The 14990-nt window shown below is 40.0% G+C and overlaps 1 protein-coding gene across 4 annotated transcripts in view; it reads right to left on the minus strand.

Annotated features, from left to right (window-relative positions):
- The window catches only part of ANO1 (anoctamin 1), a 78533-nt gene that overhangs the window by 12668 nt on the left and 50875 nt on the right, over nt 1–14990 (minus strand). For 2 of the 4 annotated variants that reach the window (XM_027662109.1, XM_027662107.1), the window contains 7 exons: nt 12968–13032; nt 12287–12421; nt 11162–11322; nt 7811–7893; nt 6185–6196; nt 5289–5360; nt 2007–2081 (listed from right to left, as the gene is read on the minus strand). In XM_027662109.1, the coding sequence (XP_027517910.1) occupies nt 2007–2081; nt 5289–5360; nt 6185–6196; nt 7811–7893; nt 11162–11322; nt 12287–12421; nt 12968–13032 (603 nt within the window). The remainder of the gene's footprint in view (nt 1–2006; nt 2082–5288; nt 5361–6184; nt 6197–7810; nt 7894–11161; nt 11323–12286; nt 12422–12967; nt 13033–14990) is intronic. The other 2 variants (XM_027662110.1, XM_027662108.1) reach the window with 1 other exon arrangement.

Genomic DNA, 14990 nt, shown 5'->3' on the forward strand with positions numbered 1-14990 from the left:
TTCAGCCCTGACACCAACAGCCTCTTGCTTAGTAGTATTAAAAAAAAATTACTATATATCACTAATAACTAAATATTAAAATATTATCTATTACTAATGAAAATAAATACTAGTTAAAAGTATTAGTGGGGTTGTTTTCAGGCCTGACAGCAACACCACCCTGCTTAGTAGTATTAAAAAAAAAATTATATATCACTAATTGTTAAATACTCAGCACTAAATACTAAAATATTATCTATTACTAATTAATATAAATATCAATACTAATTAAAAGTATTTGTGGGCTTGCTTTCAGGCCTGACAGCAACACCAGCCTGTTTAGTGGTATTAAAAAAAAATTATATATCACTAATTGCTAAATACTCAGCACTAAATACTAAAATATTATTTATTACTAATTAATATAAATACTAATTAAAAGTATTGGTGGGCTTGCTTTCAGCCCTGACACCAACAGCATCTTGCTTAGCAGTATTAAAAAAAAATATTACTAATAATTAAATATTAAAGACTAAGTACCAAAATACTATGTATTACTAATTAATATAGATACTAATTTAAAAGTATTGTTGGGCTTGCTTTCAACCCTGACAGCATCAGCATCTTGCTTAGTAGTATTAAAAAAATTATATATTACTAACTGCTAAATACTGAACATTAAAAAAAAAATATTATCTATTACTAATGAATATAAATACTGATTAAAAGTATTACTGGGCTTGCTTTCAGCCCTGACACCAACAGCACCCTGCTTGGTAGTATTAAAAAATATTATAGATTACTAATAACTAAATGCTAGACACTAAATACTAAAATACCATATATTACTAATATAAATATTAATGTTAAAAGTATTAGTGGGTTTGTTTTCAGCCCTGACACCAATAGCATCTTGCTTAGGAGTATTTAAAAGAATATTATATATTACTAATAACCAAATACTGAACACTAAATAGTAAAATATTATCTATCAGTAATTAATATAAATACATATTAAAATTATTAGCGGGCTTGCTTTCAGTCCTGACACCAACAGCATATACACATGGTATTTCCTTTATTAATATAAAAAAGCCATGTTTGAAAAAAATAGGTGTATTTCTGCTTAACTCCAACATGAGCCTTCAAATCCCTTACTCAGGCTTGTTGTGCTTTCACAATCACGAACTGAAATTAAACCTGATTAAATCAACACAATTCCTGGCAAAGTAAAATCTCACTCAGTTTTTCATTGTTTAAATGGAGGAATAATTTTAAAAGGTGGTTCTTATAAGGTACTGATTCTTCAGCTGAGAATATTAGATTTGCTGCACTTAAAAATGCAAATATTAAAAAAAAAAACAACCCCAAAAGAAAATTCCTATCCCCTAAAAAAACTCCAAATCAATTTAGTTAATCTGGAGAATTCTACTTTTGGAAAGGGCTTAAGCTCTTTTTTATCTGCCTGCCAATCTGTTCCATATCTTGAGTTATTGTCGTTTCTGTCAACGTTTGTTTTAAATGCTTATGCTTTATCAGCAAATGGAAGAAGGCTGTTCTCATCATTATTTTACCTTTTTCTTGAATTAAGTGCTCTGTTTGCAATTCTCCTGTTAGATGGGTTAACTCCAAACCTGACTGATGCATTAAAAACTCTTGCCATCATGATTCCAGTTGGCAACCTCATTTCTTTCAAAGAGTTTGGTATTAAAGTGGGGCTGTTTTCTACTTCCTGACAGGCTTTGTCCCATCAGTGGTGGTGGGAATCTCCATTTCTGTGCCCTCATTCACCCCTGTCCTAATTTAGGATTCTTTTTTCTTTACTGGGAAGAGACGGCAAAGTAGAAATTCAAGCCCTTGAAAAGATTTTAGAGTATGAAACAATGAAATGCTTGAATTTTTTCACTGGGAAAAACCCACTGTGAACCACATCCCCACCTGATAAAGTTTCACTAATGTTTCCATCACTCCTATTCTATACAACAAATCACTAACAAAAATTTCAGGTGTTGCCAGGTGGCGCTTACCATGAAGATGATGCCAACAAAATTGGTTAAATAGGCTGGAAAACGGTCCTTCCACGTCAGCTTTTCTTTATCTGTCTAAAATTTTTTTTTTTGAGGAGGGAAAAAAAGAAAAAAGGCACGTTTAATAAAAAAAAAAAAAAAAAGGAGCGTGTGATTTTGCACGTGTGACAAAAACAAAGAGGGGCAAGGAAGGGCTGGCAAAAACACAACCAGTCAGAAGATGCAGACACAGTGTTTACAGCTACAATTCCACACAGGCAAATTGTTTACTCCAGATCCAGGTTCAAACTGGTCAAGGGCCTGCACTGGGAGCATAAATAAACCAGATTTTTTTTTCTGTATACTTTTTTTGAAGGAAACATGCAAATAGGCTGTCAGAAAGCATGAAGTAAGGTCTCTCTTACTGTTAAATATTTTCTTTTGCTTCCCCTAGAAAAACTCTCCTCCTTCCTCTCTCCCTCCCCAGTTAACATTTGCAGCTTTGTAGTTGCATAACTGGCTCACTTGAAATACAGATTTAAGTATGGTATGGAGTAACTCCAAGGTGAACTTATAGAGTTGACAGGGAAGATCTGTTTTGGTGTGGGGTATGAGACTTTAAATTCCTTGGATATGAGTCATTTTTAACTATCCCCTTGGTATTCAATGGATCACACCAACAGGAGTTAACATGCCCACGGCAGGGGGTTGGAATGAGACGGTCTTTAAGGTCCCTTCCAACCCAAACCATTCTGTGATTCTGTGCATAAAAAGTCTTTGTAGAACTCCCTAAATCCAGTCAACCAGCCACTGCCTGAATTTGGCCCTGAAAAATTCATTTAGAACAGTGTCGCTCATCCAGAGTCCTTCATAAACTTTGATGCCCGGAATTGTTTGGAAACACCAGAAAATAAACAAACAAGAAAAGGAACATCACAGGAGACGATGCACACGTTGTAATGAACACAAAATTTTTAGTCAAATTCTATTTTCACAACATGCACGTTGTCTCGGGGAAGTGCAAGCAACTCTCTCAGCACATGGCCCATGCCCCACTGCAAAACAAAGTCAGTCCAGGATGGGAAATCTAAGATTAGCCATGCAGTGCCATTCCCAACGCATGGAACAGCGTCCCAAAAGGTGCTGAAGAAACAGGGGGAGGAAGGGGAAGAAACCCAGAACTGAATGTGAATATTAAACAAAGGTTCAACAGCCAAAAAAAAAAACCAAATTGATTTGTGTCTTCCATAATTACTCATAATTTGAATTTCTTCATAAGTTTGAATAAAAAGAACCAATTTCACCCCAGCCATGACTGTCTTAACTCTTTGTCTCCATTTGTTTGCTGTCTCTTCTGGAAAATATCGGTGCTTCTGATGGCAGCCAAAGGAAACAAGAAAGGGTTGGGCAATATGGCATTACAAAGCACTGCTCAATTAATTACACACTCTCTACTGCCTCAGCAGTAGACACAGCTGAGACAGTAGACAGTAGACACAAGTGCTGACACAGCACTTGAGCACAAGTGAACGCTCTTTTAGTTTGCTTAAGGCTTTGTGTTTCAGCTTTGAGTTAATAAAACACAACAACAACAACAGACAAACCCTTGCCCCAAATCCTTGGGGTACCTCAGGCAATCCTGCAAAGGATATTCCCTTTCTAACACAGGATTGTGCCCTTCTTTTATGAAGTATAAAGAATGTCCAAAACCTTTTTCCTTTAACTTTATTTTTTTAATTGGACTTCTCTTGAAAATAATATAAGGAATTTTGGTTTAGCTTTACATATTTTTTCTTTGATAAGATTTCCAACTTGTCTTATAACTGTTGAATTTGAACTTTAACACACCAGATCCCAATGAAAGATAACCACCAAGTCTTTCAGAAAAAAAACCTCCTTTTCTCACGTTTCCCAAATTAGCAACATCCAAATTGAACGCAGACCAAAAATTTATAAATAGTCTGGTTAAAAAAACCCAAAAACCAAAACCCTCTTAATTGCTCAACTTTCATTCTTAGGGGGCCACCATTCATTAATTGTTCAATTAGTCTTCCACATTTAAGACCTGAATGCTTAATATACTCAAAAGTACAGCATGTTACAGGTTTTTAGCAGAATACAGTAAAGTCTGTATTCAAAATTGTTTACCCAGCCTATAAGAGGGCAGCAACCCAATTTTTTTTCTCTTCTGCAAGTGATTTGAAAGGGATTTGATCTGCTGCAACAAAGGTATTGCACATGGCACTGAACCACTTACAGCATCCTACAGATTAATGGGAACAAACCACTGGCAGCTCTGCAGCATCTTTTAAGAAGATGGTACTCAAGTATAAATTTAGTTTTAACACCAGCCCAATCTATATATGCTGCCCCTAAAGAGTATATTGTGTAAATGTTGTTATTGCAGTTGGTATTTTCATAGGGTTGTCATAAAATCCTTATTTAGGGAACGGCTCTACACTACTGTGCCGCTGGCAACAGATACTGGAGAGGACATTCTGCCAACAGGTTTGGTTTATGCTGGAGTTTTTACTTCTCTTCTTGAAAACACAGCACATAAATGGCTAAATTCTTGCAGTTAAGGGGGGGGGGGGAATAACTTCTGGTAGGGTGGAAGCCGGTACATGGGGGAGAAAAGGAGCTTTTTCCAATCAATCTGCTGATAACAGGCAGTCACAGGGAAAGAATTACAGCCTTCAGGGAAAGGGCAGGGAAGCTGCTCTCAGGGGTGATTAGCTGCTCTCAGGATGACTGGCAGCACCTTTCTCACAACGGTGAGAAAAAAAGAGCAAGTTAAAAGCAAAAGTGAGCGCTGCGCTGTTCAGTGGAACAAAATGGAAGCTGTGCTTTTAAAAGGCAGAAAGTTATTCTGAAAGCTGGAATTCGGCGTGGAAATCGCTGTTAGTGCTCTTCAGTAATGTTTTTATTTGCAGAGAAAGTCTAGCACGGCAGAGGACTTCTCCTGAGAGGCTTCAGGTACTTTTACTGCACAGAGTAAGGTGGTTTGTTGCAGTTTTCTCAAACTTGATTTATTAATGTGACAGGAGCACCCCTTTGATGGGGCTCAATTAGTTTCCCCAAGCCACACTCCTCAATCTAATCATTAAAAGCATTTCTAGACTCAATCAGGTGTTGTGCCCTGGCACACACCAAGTACTTTGGGATTGAAGACTCCTGGAATTTAAACACAATTGAGCAACAGTTCTATTTTTTACCTATTCCTTAGTCTTGGGTCAGTGCCTGCTATAACAACCTTCTTTTTCAGTCTTTTCTAAGTGAAACAAATGAATATTTTTACCATACCTCTTTATGTTTGTGTTCTTTTCTCAGTGACTTTTCCAAAACTTTAGCTTCGTACTCTGCTCTTGGATGATCCTGTGAAACAAGTCACATTTAATAAAAAGCAAAATTACTTGTTTTTTCTACATCAGCTACACATGGACTGTTTGCAGGTCGATTTCCTGATAATTTCTGAGTTTTCTAACTGAATCCCAATTTACTTGATGTCATTCATGTCAACTGACTGTACTTAAAAAAATGTTAAATCCTGTATCATTCACAGTTCTACAGGAGCAACTGCAGAACAATCTGGACACCCAAATCCAATGTTACAGAGATTAAATTTAATACATGAGATACACAGCACAACCTGCAGACAGCACAGTTCATACCAAGTGACATGATGCTTGGATTTTAATTACCTACATTTTTGATAAAAATTGAATGTCATTAACTGTAATTTCACTGACCCTCAGCTCGTGAGGGAAACAATTTTCTGCTGTAAGTTTGCAAAATACTTGGCTTTGGGATCCCAGAGAATTGTCAGTTGGGGCATTCCCCTCATTCTGTCCTGGACAGCACCCACAGATTCTCCATGTGCATTGAAGGAGAAGGTGTAGGAAACAATTGGAAGTAAGAGACAGCCAAAAGATTCAGAAAGATTCACGGATTCACAATAATTATGCATTCATAAAAGAGTCAGAATTCAAAATTATGCGTTGGATGGGAACAGAACGGAGTTGAAAAAAGTCTGAACAAGTGGAGAGCGGGAGGGTGTAAAGGCAAAGCAACCAGTGGGAGATCTAAAGAAAATCTGATGCTCAAAAAAGAAGAAATGGAGATCAAAAGATGGCATTCATCAGTAGACATGGAATTAAAAAGGTAGGAGCGATTTAAAAAAAAAAAAATGTTTTCCAAACCTTGACTGCCTCCTTCAGGAAACCAGAAAAAACCCACGAAAAACAAGAAAAAAAAACAAATAAACAAAAATTTGATTATTGAACAGTTGCAGATCATACTGGATTTATATTTTCAAAATTACATAAAACAGACACAGGTACAGCAGATGGCACAAATCAGTCTACTCGTGTTTTGCATTTAGTAACATTACTGTCAGTATTTTGTGAACTTCAGGCACCCCTAAAAACAACCCAAGATGAGACACTTTGGGTTTTAGCATTTCACTTGAAACCCTGATTCTTCAACATGATTCCAGCTTAACTTTCCCCCAAATCAGAGGCAGGAGGAGCCTAAATTTGGTGCTAAACACATGACCAGATTATCCAGCACTGACTACCCAAAACACAGCATAAAATATACTGTATTAGCAGCTGCTCTGTGGGGCTGTGAACTCAGACATGAAGGGGATAGACATCGGAAAGATACACTTAATCCTCTCCACTTTCATGTGTGATAACAACAAGTTGCCAAAAATAAAAGAGCAGAATAGTGTCCAGGGAATAAATCCCTCTATTAAACCCCAGTAAACAGGTATGAGCCAGCACAGCACACGGCACAGAGGCTGCTGGCACAGGGCCCCTAAATATATTAAGGAAGGAGATAAACATATTAAGGGGATGGGGGGGGGATAATTCAAACAGAAAGACTTTGGGGGCGAGGGGAACGATGCCTGTGCCAGGCTCAGTGAGCTGGGCAGGGTTTTGTTTCACGTGAGCAGTATTTGTTGTGTATCTATTTAGAACATCTCGAGATATGACAAGGGAGGTCATAGTTCTTTTAATAACAACAGCAGGGCAAGGCTTGGGGGGAGGGGGCTGGGACAGTGTTCTGCTCCAGGAAGGTGCCTCCTTTATTTTTTTTTGCAAAGTGACAGAATTAAAAGCAAAAAGGTGGGATGCAGCTTTTCAGCTTCTCCTTTCCTCCACTGATTTTGATGACCTTTTTTCATACAAATTCAGCCCTTTTCCCCTTTATGTTCTTTAGCATATTTAGTACGACCTTGGCTGGGGATATTATTTTTTTTTAGCCAATGAAAAAAAAAACCCCACCACCTCCACACTATGTCCCTCCCCATGCCCCAAAGCCCACAAGTCTGGCAGTGCTTTCTGAGGTATTTTCCAAGTCAGGGCTTGATCCTGCATCGTTAAAGTTAACAGGAATTTCTCAGTGCTTTATTTTACAGTGCTGTAACTTTATCAGCTCCAGTACATTCATTCCTGGTTTACAGCAGTGTGTGATGAATGAGGTCCTTAGCTGTTGGCACCCTGACATCAGCCCAGCAGTGAGCTCTGAGCTGTATATTCCATGCCTACACACTAGGTGTGACCCGACTACATGCTTCAAAAAAAAAAAAAATCACATTTTGTGGCTATACAATTACGTTTCTACGGCAACAAGACGTACTAGTCATACCCTTGCTACAAAAAAACCCTCAAACAGCTCATGTTATAGAGATTTTCCTTTCTCCTAAACGATGGAAACATCCCAAGAACGGTTCCCCACGAGGCAAAGTTTGTCAGGTCAGGGTGAGGAGCTATTGGTAACACCACGGTGGAAGCGAAAGAGTCAGAACTGAAGGGACAAACCTCCTCCTCTTCAAACCCAGTCAGGTCCCACCTGTAGTTGAGACGCATCTGTTTTCTCTTCCAGTGTTCCATAAAGGTGGCAGCTGAAACAACAGTTTGACATATAACACCACACAACTTCATTTTTGTTCTCTTGTATTCAACAGTCATGTCTGTCTGGGAAATACTGATGAGCCAGGAGTCAAATGTTTTATCTAGGTAAACTAAAAAAAAAAAAAAAAAAAAAAGGGCATTTGTTGCACCCACAGCTTCATGTAGAAAGGTGCCCGTGATTTTTAAGGGGTCTAAGAAAGTCAGGCACCCAAGCTTATTTAAATATTTGTACGTGTGATTAATGGTCTTCATCTGCATATAATTTCATCCATAAGTGCAAACAAGCCTGTGTTTTATCTGTATAAAACGTGAGTGATTTGACTAACCTTGAACTGGTGGTAGAGTTATTCCCTCAAAGATGTCAAGATAAAGCATTTTTATATCATGTAATTACATCCATCTAAAGGCCTTAACAGTATGGTTGGCTCTAATCATCACACCCAAACCCAAATGCTCATGGCTGGTGTGAAAGCTGTAGGTGGGCAGGCTGTGAGAGAGGAAGCCTTTGTGGGTTTTTACCACCAAAAACACTGCCTTTTTTTTTTTTTTGATGGAGAGGACTTACAGAAAAAAAACTCGTTAAAGCAATTCTGGAGTCCCAATGAATGATCCCAGTCTATATCAGTCTATCTGCCCCTGAGACCGAGCGAGTTCTCAGAGGACATATTTAGATGCTGGGAATACACCAGAGTTGTATAATAAATAAGTGATTATGAAAGAGGCAACTCTACCAAGAAATGGTGTCCCCAGGGGAGTTTCCTGCAGTGAGTATTAACAGATGTGCTCAGAAACACTCGTATCCAGAAGAAAAACAGAGGCAGGGAGAGGGTAAGAAAGTTGAATAGAGAGGAAAGGACACCCTCATGACTGGAGCCAGGCTGGGGCCGTGACACTCATTCGCCTTCCAAGCGAAACTCTCACATGGAAAAGTTACAACTGAGCCTCTTCACAAGCCACAGGCTTCCTGTTAATCAGGATGGCCGTGGCTGTGCCTTAAGAGGGTCTGTGTCATGGTCCTGGAATTGCCTCCCCTCTCCCAGCAGTTCTCACGCCGGGATCTGCAGCTCCCACGTGCAGCCAGAAACACGGAAAACGAACGGGATGTCGTTCCCTCGTGCTACTAGAAACCCTTCTGTGGCACTGGCTTACAACAGGGCACGATGAAAAGACTGTCTGAAACACAGCCAGGTCGTTTCAGAAGCCCTCAGTGAAGGTGCCAGGGAGTGATGCAGCACTGCTCTGCCAGGAGCACCTGCATTTTCATATTTCATCTGCGCTCGTTAAGCGTAAGTGGAGCTTAAAAATTCCCAAAGGTTGCTGTCCGGACGATCTTATCTGGATTCTCTGACATTTTTAATGCCATTTAATACCAAACAGCACTGGGCTAGAGTCCATGTTTAACGCTGAACTTCTGACCAGGGCTCATTTTGGTTCTGTAGCTGGTTTAAGGCTTGTGGGAGTGGAGTTTGCCAGGGTGTTAAAACACCACCACAACACAAAGAAAGCCTGGCCTAATGTTTGCTCACGGTAATACCACTAAACTTGGGCTTATCTTCTTGCTGTGCTAAGGGTGCCCTGTGTCCTGAGCAGGTTACTTGGGTCTCCTCTGCCTCAGCTCTTCAACTGCACATGAATTCAATAATACAAGTTCAGAACTACGTGGAAAAAGTTCTTATTTTCCCAATTGAAAAAGATCTCTCTGCAACAACGTTTGTTTTACGTGGTATTGCACCACGATGTAATTTTAGGTTGATTCCAAAGAACTCGAGGAGTTTCACATCCCACTTCAAAACTCTCTCAGATTTTGTACAGAGCCCAGAAATTGGTTTCTACCAGTCTTCTTTACCTTGCCCAAGACTGTAAAAAAAACAGATGAAGAGACCCATGCTTGCTATGGAAAGGGAGGCAAACTGCTACTTTTTGGACACCAGGGCCAAAGATCCATGTGGGGTTCACAATAATGGTAAATAAGGGAGACAGAAGTTGATATTTGACTCCCTGCATGAGAGAATTGGACTGTTTAAAATCTGACACTGCATCTTGCTTTGGGGTACATCACGTTTCTCCCTAAATGCTGCGTGGCCAGATGATGATCTGTGAGACAGCAATCCTTCCTCTCTGCTGCAAAGCTGGTTGAGCTCAACCTCCCCCCACCACTTCCCAGCTTTCCCTCCAAACCTGCACCCCACTGTTCCCAAAATCCCTCTGTCCTAGTCCTTCTCCCTAAGGTACTTGATAATGAGCTCCTAGCATTGCATCATCTAAAACATTATCATCTCAAATAGAGACCTTGGCCAAAAAGACACTGCTTTAAATTGAATTACGCAGAATTGTACTTAAATCTGTTCAGGTGTATGGTAATGTAAAAGCAGCTCCCAGAACAAATAAAAACTCAGGGTATATTATTAAGATGAACTATAATCCAAAACAGGTTACGTTAATTCACAAGGTGTGCAGGAAGACAAACATCATCTTGTGCTGCTCTCACTGATGCTGGGAGTATGTGGCCACCAAAACTCCTCTCCCCCAGTGCCCATGCCTGGGGATGGGGTCCCCATCCCTCCTCCAGCAGGGATGAGAAGAGCCCTCCATCACCGTTCCTGAAGACCCTCTCACAAAGGTTTCACGACAGGGTTAATACCTTTACCCAAGTTCTAGAGACAAGCCAGGAGAGGTTAAGTGATGTGCTGAAAGCACGAGGGCAGTCAGCAGCAGGAAAAATACCTCCAAAGCCACTGCTCCCACTTCAGGGTCTGCCTGCTGATAAACTTAATTGCATCTCAGAGCACGCTCACGAATCAATGTTACTTTGTCCTGAAGATGCTAAAGGCCATTACACTTCCCCCCCCAGAGCCCTCCCCTCAACCCCAGAGTACATTAATACATTTGTTCTGTAATGTTCTAAAGTGGAAGCTGGCTCCGCAAAGACTTTTTTTTTCTTTTTTTTTTTTTTTTTGGCAAGCTGTGCAATCCCGTTAATGAAATTTTGACAGACCACGCAGCAGTTTTATGACAGATGCTTAACAATTTCATTTGATATTCAGCTTGAGCAACTTTTTGAATTTTAGCCTCCAGTCCAGAATATAAATTTGGGCGTGGCAGATTCATGGGAAAGAAAAAAAGAAAAAAAAAGGAAGGAAAAAAAGAGAGGTTCTTTACATCATTAACTGCCTGAGTATAAATACACTGCTTTATCTCTTCTTTTCCTTCCTGTTGTAAGTAATTAAAAACTTAACATGAAGGCATAGATCTTCTCACCCCAGAGAGCCATGAAGACTGAGAAGAAGACAGTTGCGGGGTTATCAAACAGATGACTCGCACGGGCAGTCGCACAAGCAGAGCTCATCTTCCAGTAGCTGCACGTTCTGTCACACAGGGGGCACATGGTGATGTTGTTCCTCTGGTCACACATTTCCATACTGCAACAAAGCAACGAGATGTGGGAAAAGCATGGTCAGTGTGGCTCCCTCTTCACGCTCTGATGGTCTTTTCTCCTCTGGTGGTCTGTAGGACCATCAGAGACCACTCAGAGAAGTCAGAGCAGTCCTGTCTGTAACCTCCACTGTGGCAGGGGCTGAAATCCTCATGGCTGCTGATCCCTTTTTTCTATAGGATCTTACAGAATAAAATAAAACTGAAGTATTCTTGTTTTGAAATTCTAACTACAGTGATAGATAAGGTACAAGTATCAAGAGACTGGAGTTCAACCAATTTATCTTCTCTGTGTTCCATCTGTGTAATAGCAACAGTGACCCTCCCTTTGACTTTCTTTAACTGTTGGAAGCAGTACAAAGCAATCTTAATGAATTAAAAAAAAAAAAAATCCATTTTTCTGCATCCATTATCTGCTTTGTTATTCAGGGCTCATGGTTGTTGTACAAACCATGTAATTTGCATCTCCAGCTTGATGATGTATGAAGGGCAAATAATGCAAAATCAGAGGGCTTTAAAAACATCATAATGCAAAACTTACTAAAGGATTAAAAATAGGAGGACATCAAGATTGTGTTAATCTGATCACAGTTGCTTATTTGAGCGATGTACATTCTTGATGCATCTAAAAGTCACACAATGTCCTCCCTCAGCATTTTGTGCTGGGAAGCACCAAACCCTATCATTAGCAGTATTTTGTTGGTTTGTTTTAACATAATGATCTCAGTTAGGAAAAAAACCCCAAAAACAAGTACCTGAGCAACTGGCCAAGAATTATTTGTAGCACATCAATGCAAACTCCACATGTAAAATTAACAATAAATGCTAACGAGATTAAAATGGGCTCTTTTGTGCCCTTGGTAGGGGGCACTTCTAAACGTTTCCAAAGGAAGTTAACTTTGAGTTTCCAGTGCCCTCCAGCAACAGAATCTATTTATTTATTTGTTTTACCTGGGTATATTCTCATCCACAGTGGCACAGCCATAGAGGAAAACGATAATCCCGACAATGGAAGCTGGAATGAGCATTTGTGTATAAACTCCCAACCAGGCAAAATATAGCCCAATCTTTTCTCCAAAGTATTTTCTGAAATAAATTTTTAAAAAAAGAAATGAGAGAGAGAAAAATGTTTCCTATTTCTTAAAATAAAACGTGGCTAAAATTATGAATCACAGATGGATTAAGCATGGAGAAAGTAAGATCTGATGACCTGTGGGAATTTTTTTCTTCTCAGAGGACTCTCTTTCTCATGATGCTTGGAGTTCATCCAGAGATACAGGCACCATGAAAACAAGCCAGCCCCACTAGTCATTTCCCCCCCCCCACGTTTCTGCTCTGCAAATTGTTATCTTTAGATCTTCTGCAAGCAAATCCTCTTAAAAAAAGCACCTCGTTTTCTTCAGAGAGTCTCATCACGAGCAAACAGAACTGATTCAAAATTAAAAAGCTTCCACTCTAGGCGGGATACACCAGCATGTTCTAAACTCACACAAAAACTCCTTTTCTCCCAGTTTCCCATTCTCCAGAATCCCCTGGGGTGGCACTGAGGGCACGGACACCCCCATCAGCACCTCTCTGCACAGCTTCACCTCTGCCCCGTGGAAACACGATGTTTAAGGGCTCAACTCTCACCTCACCAGGTCGATTGGCTGGTATTTATAAAACACTCCGTAGCTCGCCCACTCCTCACACAGGAGCTGCAAAACAGAAAGGAGAGGTGAGAGCTGAAGGAGCAGTGTGTTCTCCTTTGGCCCCAGCAAACTGCAGAGTTCACACTTTGGGGGGGCGGGTTCTGGTCTCACCCAGTTGTGGTTTCAACCCACAACGTGCCAATGCACTCAGCCTGCATTAAGTATTAAAAAATAAATGTGCTGATTTGGCATGCTCTAACACAGTGATGAATTCTAGTACATTAAAAGGCTCTTCAGCAACTGGACTGATGGATAACCACAGCAGAGACAGGGAGAGCAGTCCTGGGTTTGTGTTCCGTAGCAGAATGGATGTGAAAGATGAATATGCTTTGAGCTTTTAGAAGACAGAAAAAAAAATTAGGATAAACTGGTTTGTTTTTGCTATACAAACTATATAATTCAGCATCCATCAAGAAGTGCTGGGCAGAGGTCCCTCAAAGGCTGCATTTAGGATGTTTTTCAGCTTTAAGCCACAAGAACCCAACGATTTCCACTCTTCCTTTTGGTTAGGATATGGCCCAAGGAAAACAATGATCCCCATTACTGATTTAAAAAATTGAATCCCTCGCAAAAATAGGTTCCTTTGAGACCTTCAACTTTTCCTTTATTTTGTAAAATATGTAAATAGTTCTTCTCAGACCTGATTCTTTCATTTATTCAGTTCAGCTAATGGAGTGAACAAGAAATCCAAAAAATACTGAAGAAGATGAACTGGGCTCTCTGGCCACCCAGTACCTCTTCTGTGGGGGAAGAACAGCTTTATATCTGCTTATGAGGTCAGATCTCCCTTTACTGCTTCTCTCCCTGCTTCAACCCAGTGACATAAACTTGGTAAATGCTCCTGGAGCAAGGATTGATATTTCAAGGAGACCCTTGGCCGGTCACTTCTGTTTTTATTAATTCAACAACACAAGCACTTCCCCCCCCCCCTCAAATGTAAGAGCACAAAATGATTATTGCTGAGGTATTTATTTTCATTGAATGTGGAGTAATGAAACAAAAAGAAGATGTCAGAGTTTGGTTACACAACCCTCCATGAGTGGGGTGAGGGCTGCACACCCAGTGCAGTTCTGCAAGAAACTCAAAGGGAAACCGAGACCTAAACCAGGATCATCGGAGGGAGGGCAACGTGATGAATTTTGTTCACAGCAAACAGCCCAAACAGGATGTTATTCCCTAAATATACAGGCTATTTTATCATGAGAACCTTGACAGATATCAAACTCTTCCATCTCCCCAGGGAAATGAAGGGCAGACCAGAGCCTGACCACTGCCCGTGCCCGTTCCTCCCGCTCACGCTTTTATCACGGAGAAGTCACGCAGCCAACAACGTTTCTAGAGCAGCTTTTGGAATTCTCCTGCCAAACAAACCACTAACACAGGCTTTCCAAGCTCAGCTGCTGTACTTCTCAGGCAAATGGTTCGAGTCATTAAAAGAAAAAAAAAAAAAGCAACTCCTTAACTTTTACAGAAACGTGACGTCAAAAATGTTAAGTGGACTGTGGGTTTTCCCCTCAGCAACACAAAATCATTAATCTTTATTAATTTCCTTACAAAAGTAAAGGCAGAAACTGAATGCCTTTATTAAACAGTAAAATTCTTGTATATTTTGTTTTTATTCTGCTTTAGGTTTCTTTTAACCACATTTTCCATAAGTTTAAGGCCTGTTGCCTGTCTCTGGGAAGCAACAATTTGGGGCACCTTGACATCCATGTGCACTCTGTTTTAATTTCTTTTTTACAACTAAGTCGGTGCTGTAAATTGGATTCCTTTTCTGTGATCTAAGCTTGTCAGGCATATCAGGAAAATACTCAGCTAAAGGGATTTTGCATCAGTGCCATGTTTTAGTTTTGTGCAACTTGAAACCAAATTTGTGTCTAAAGTACAAATGAATTATCTCATTTATCCTGACATTTATCAGCCTGATATTCAAAGCACAGCTTCAAAGACGTGATTAGAGGAGA

Source organism: Corapipo altera, unplaced genomic scaffold (assembly GCF_003945725.1).
Source record: "Corapipo altera isolate COAL_440 unplaced genomic scaffold, ASM394572v1 RXGC01000072.1, whole genome shotgun sequence".
Classification (NCBI taxonomy): Eukaryota; Metazoa; Chordata; class Aves; order Passeriformes; family Pipridae; genus Corapipo; species Corapipo altera.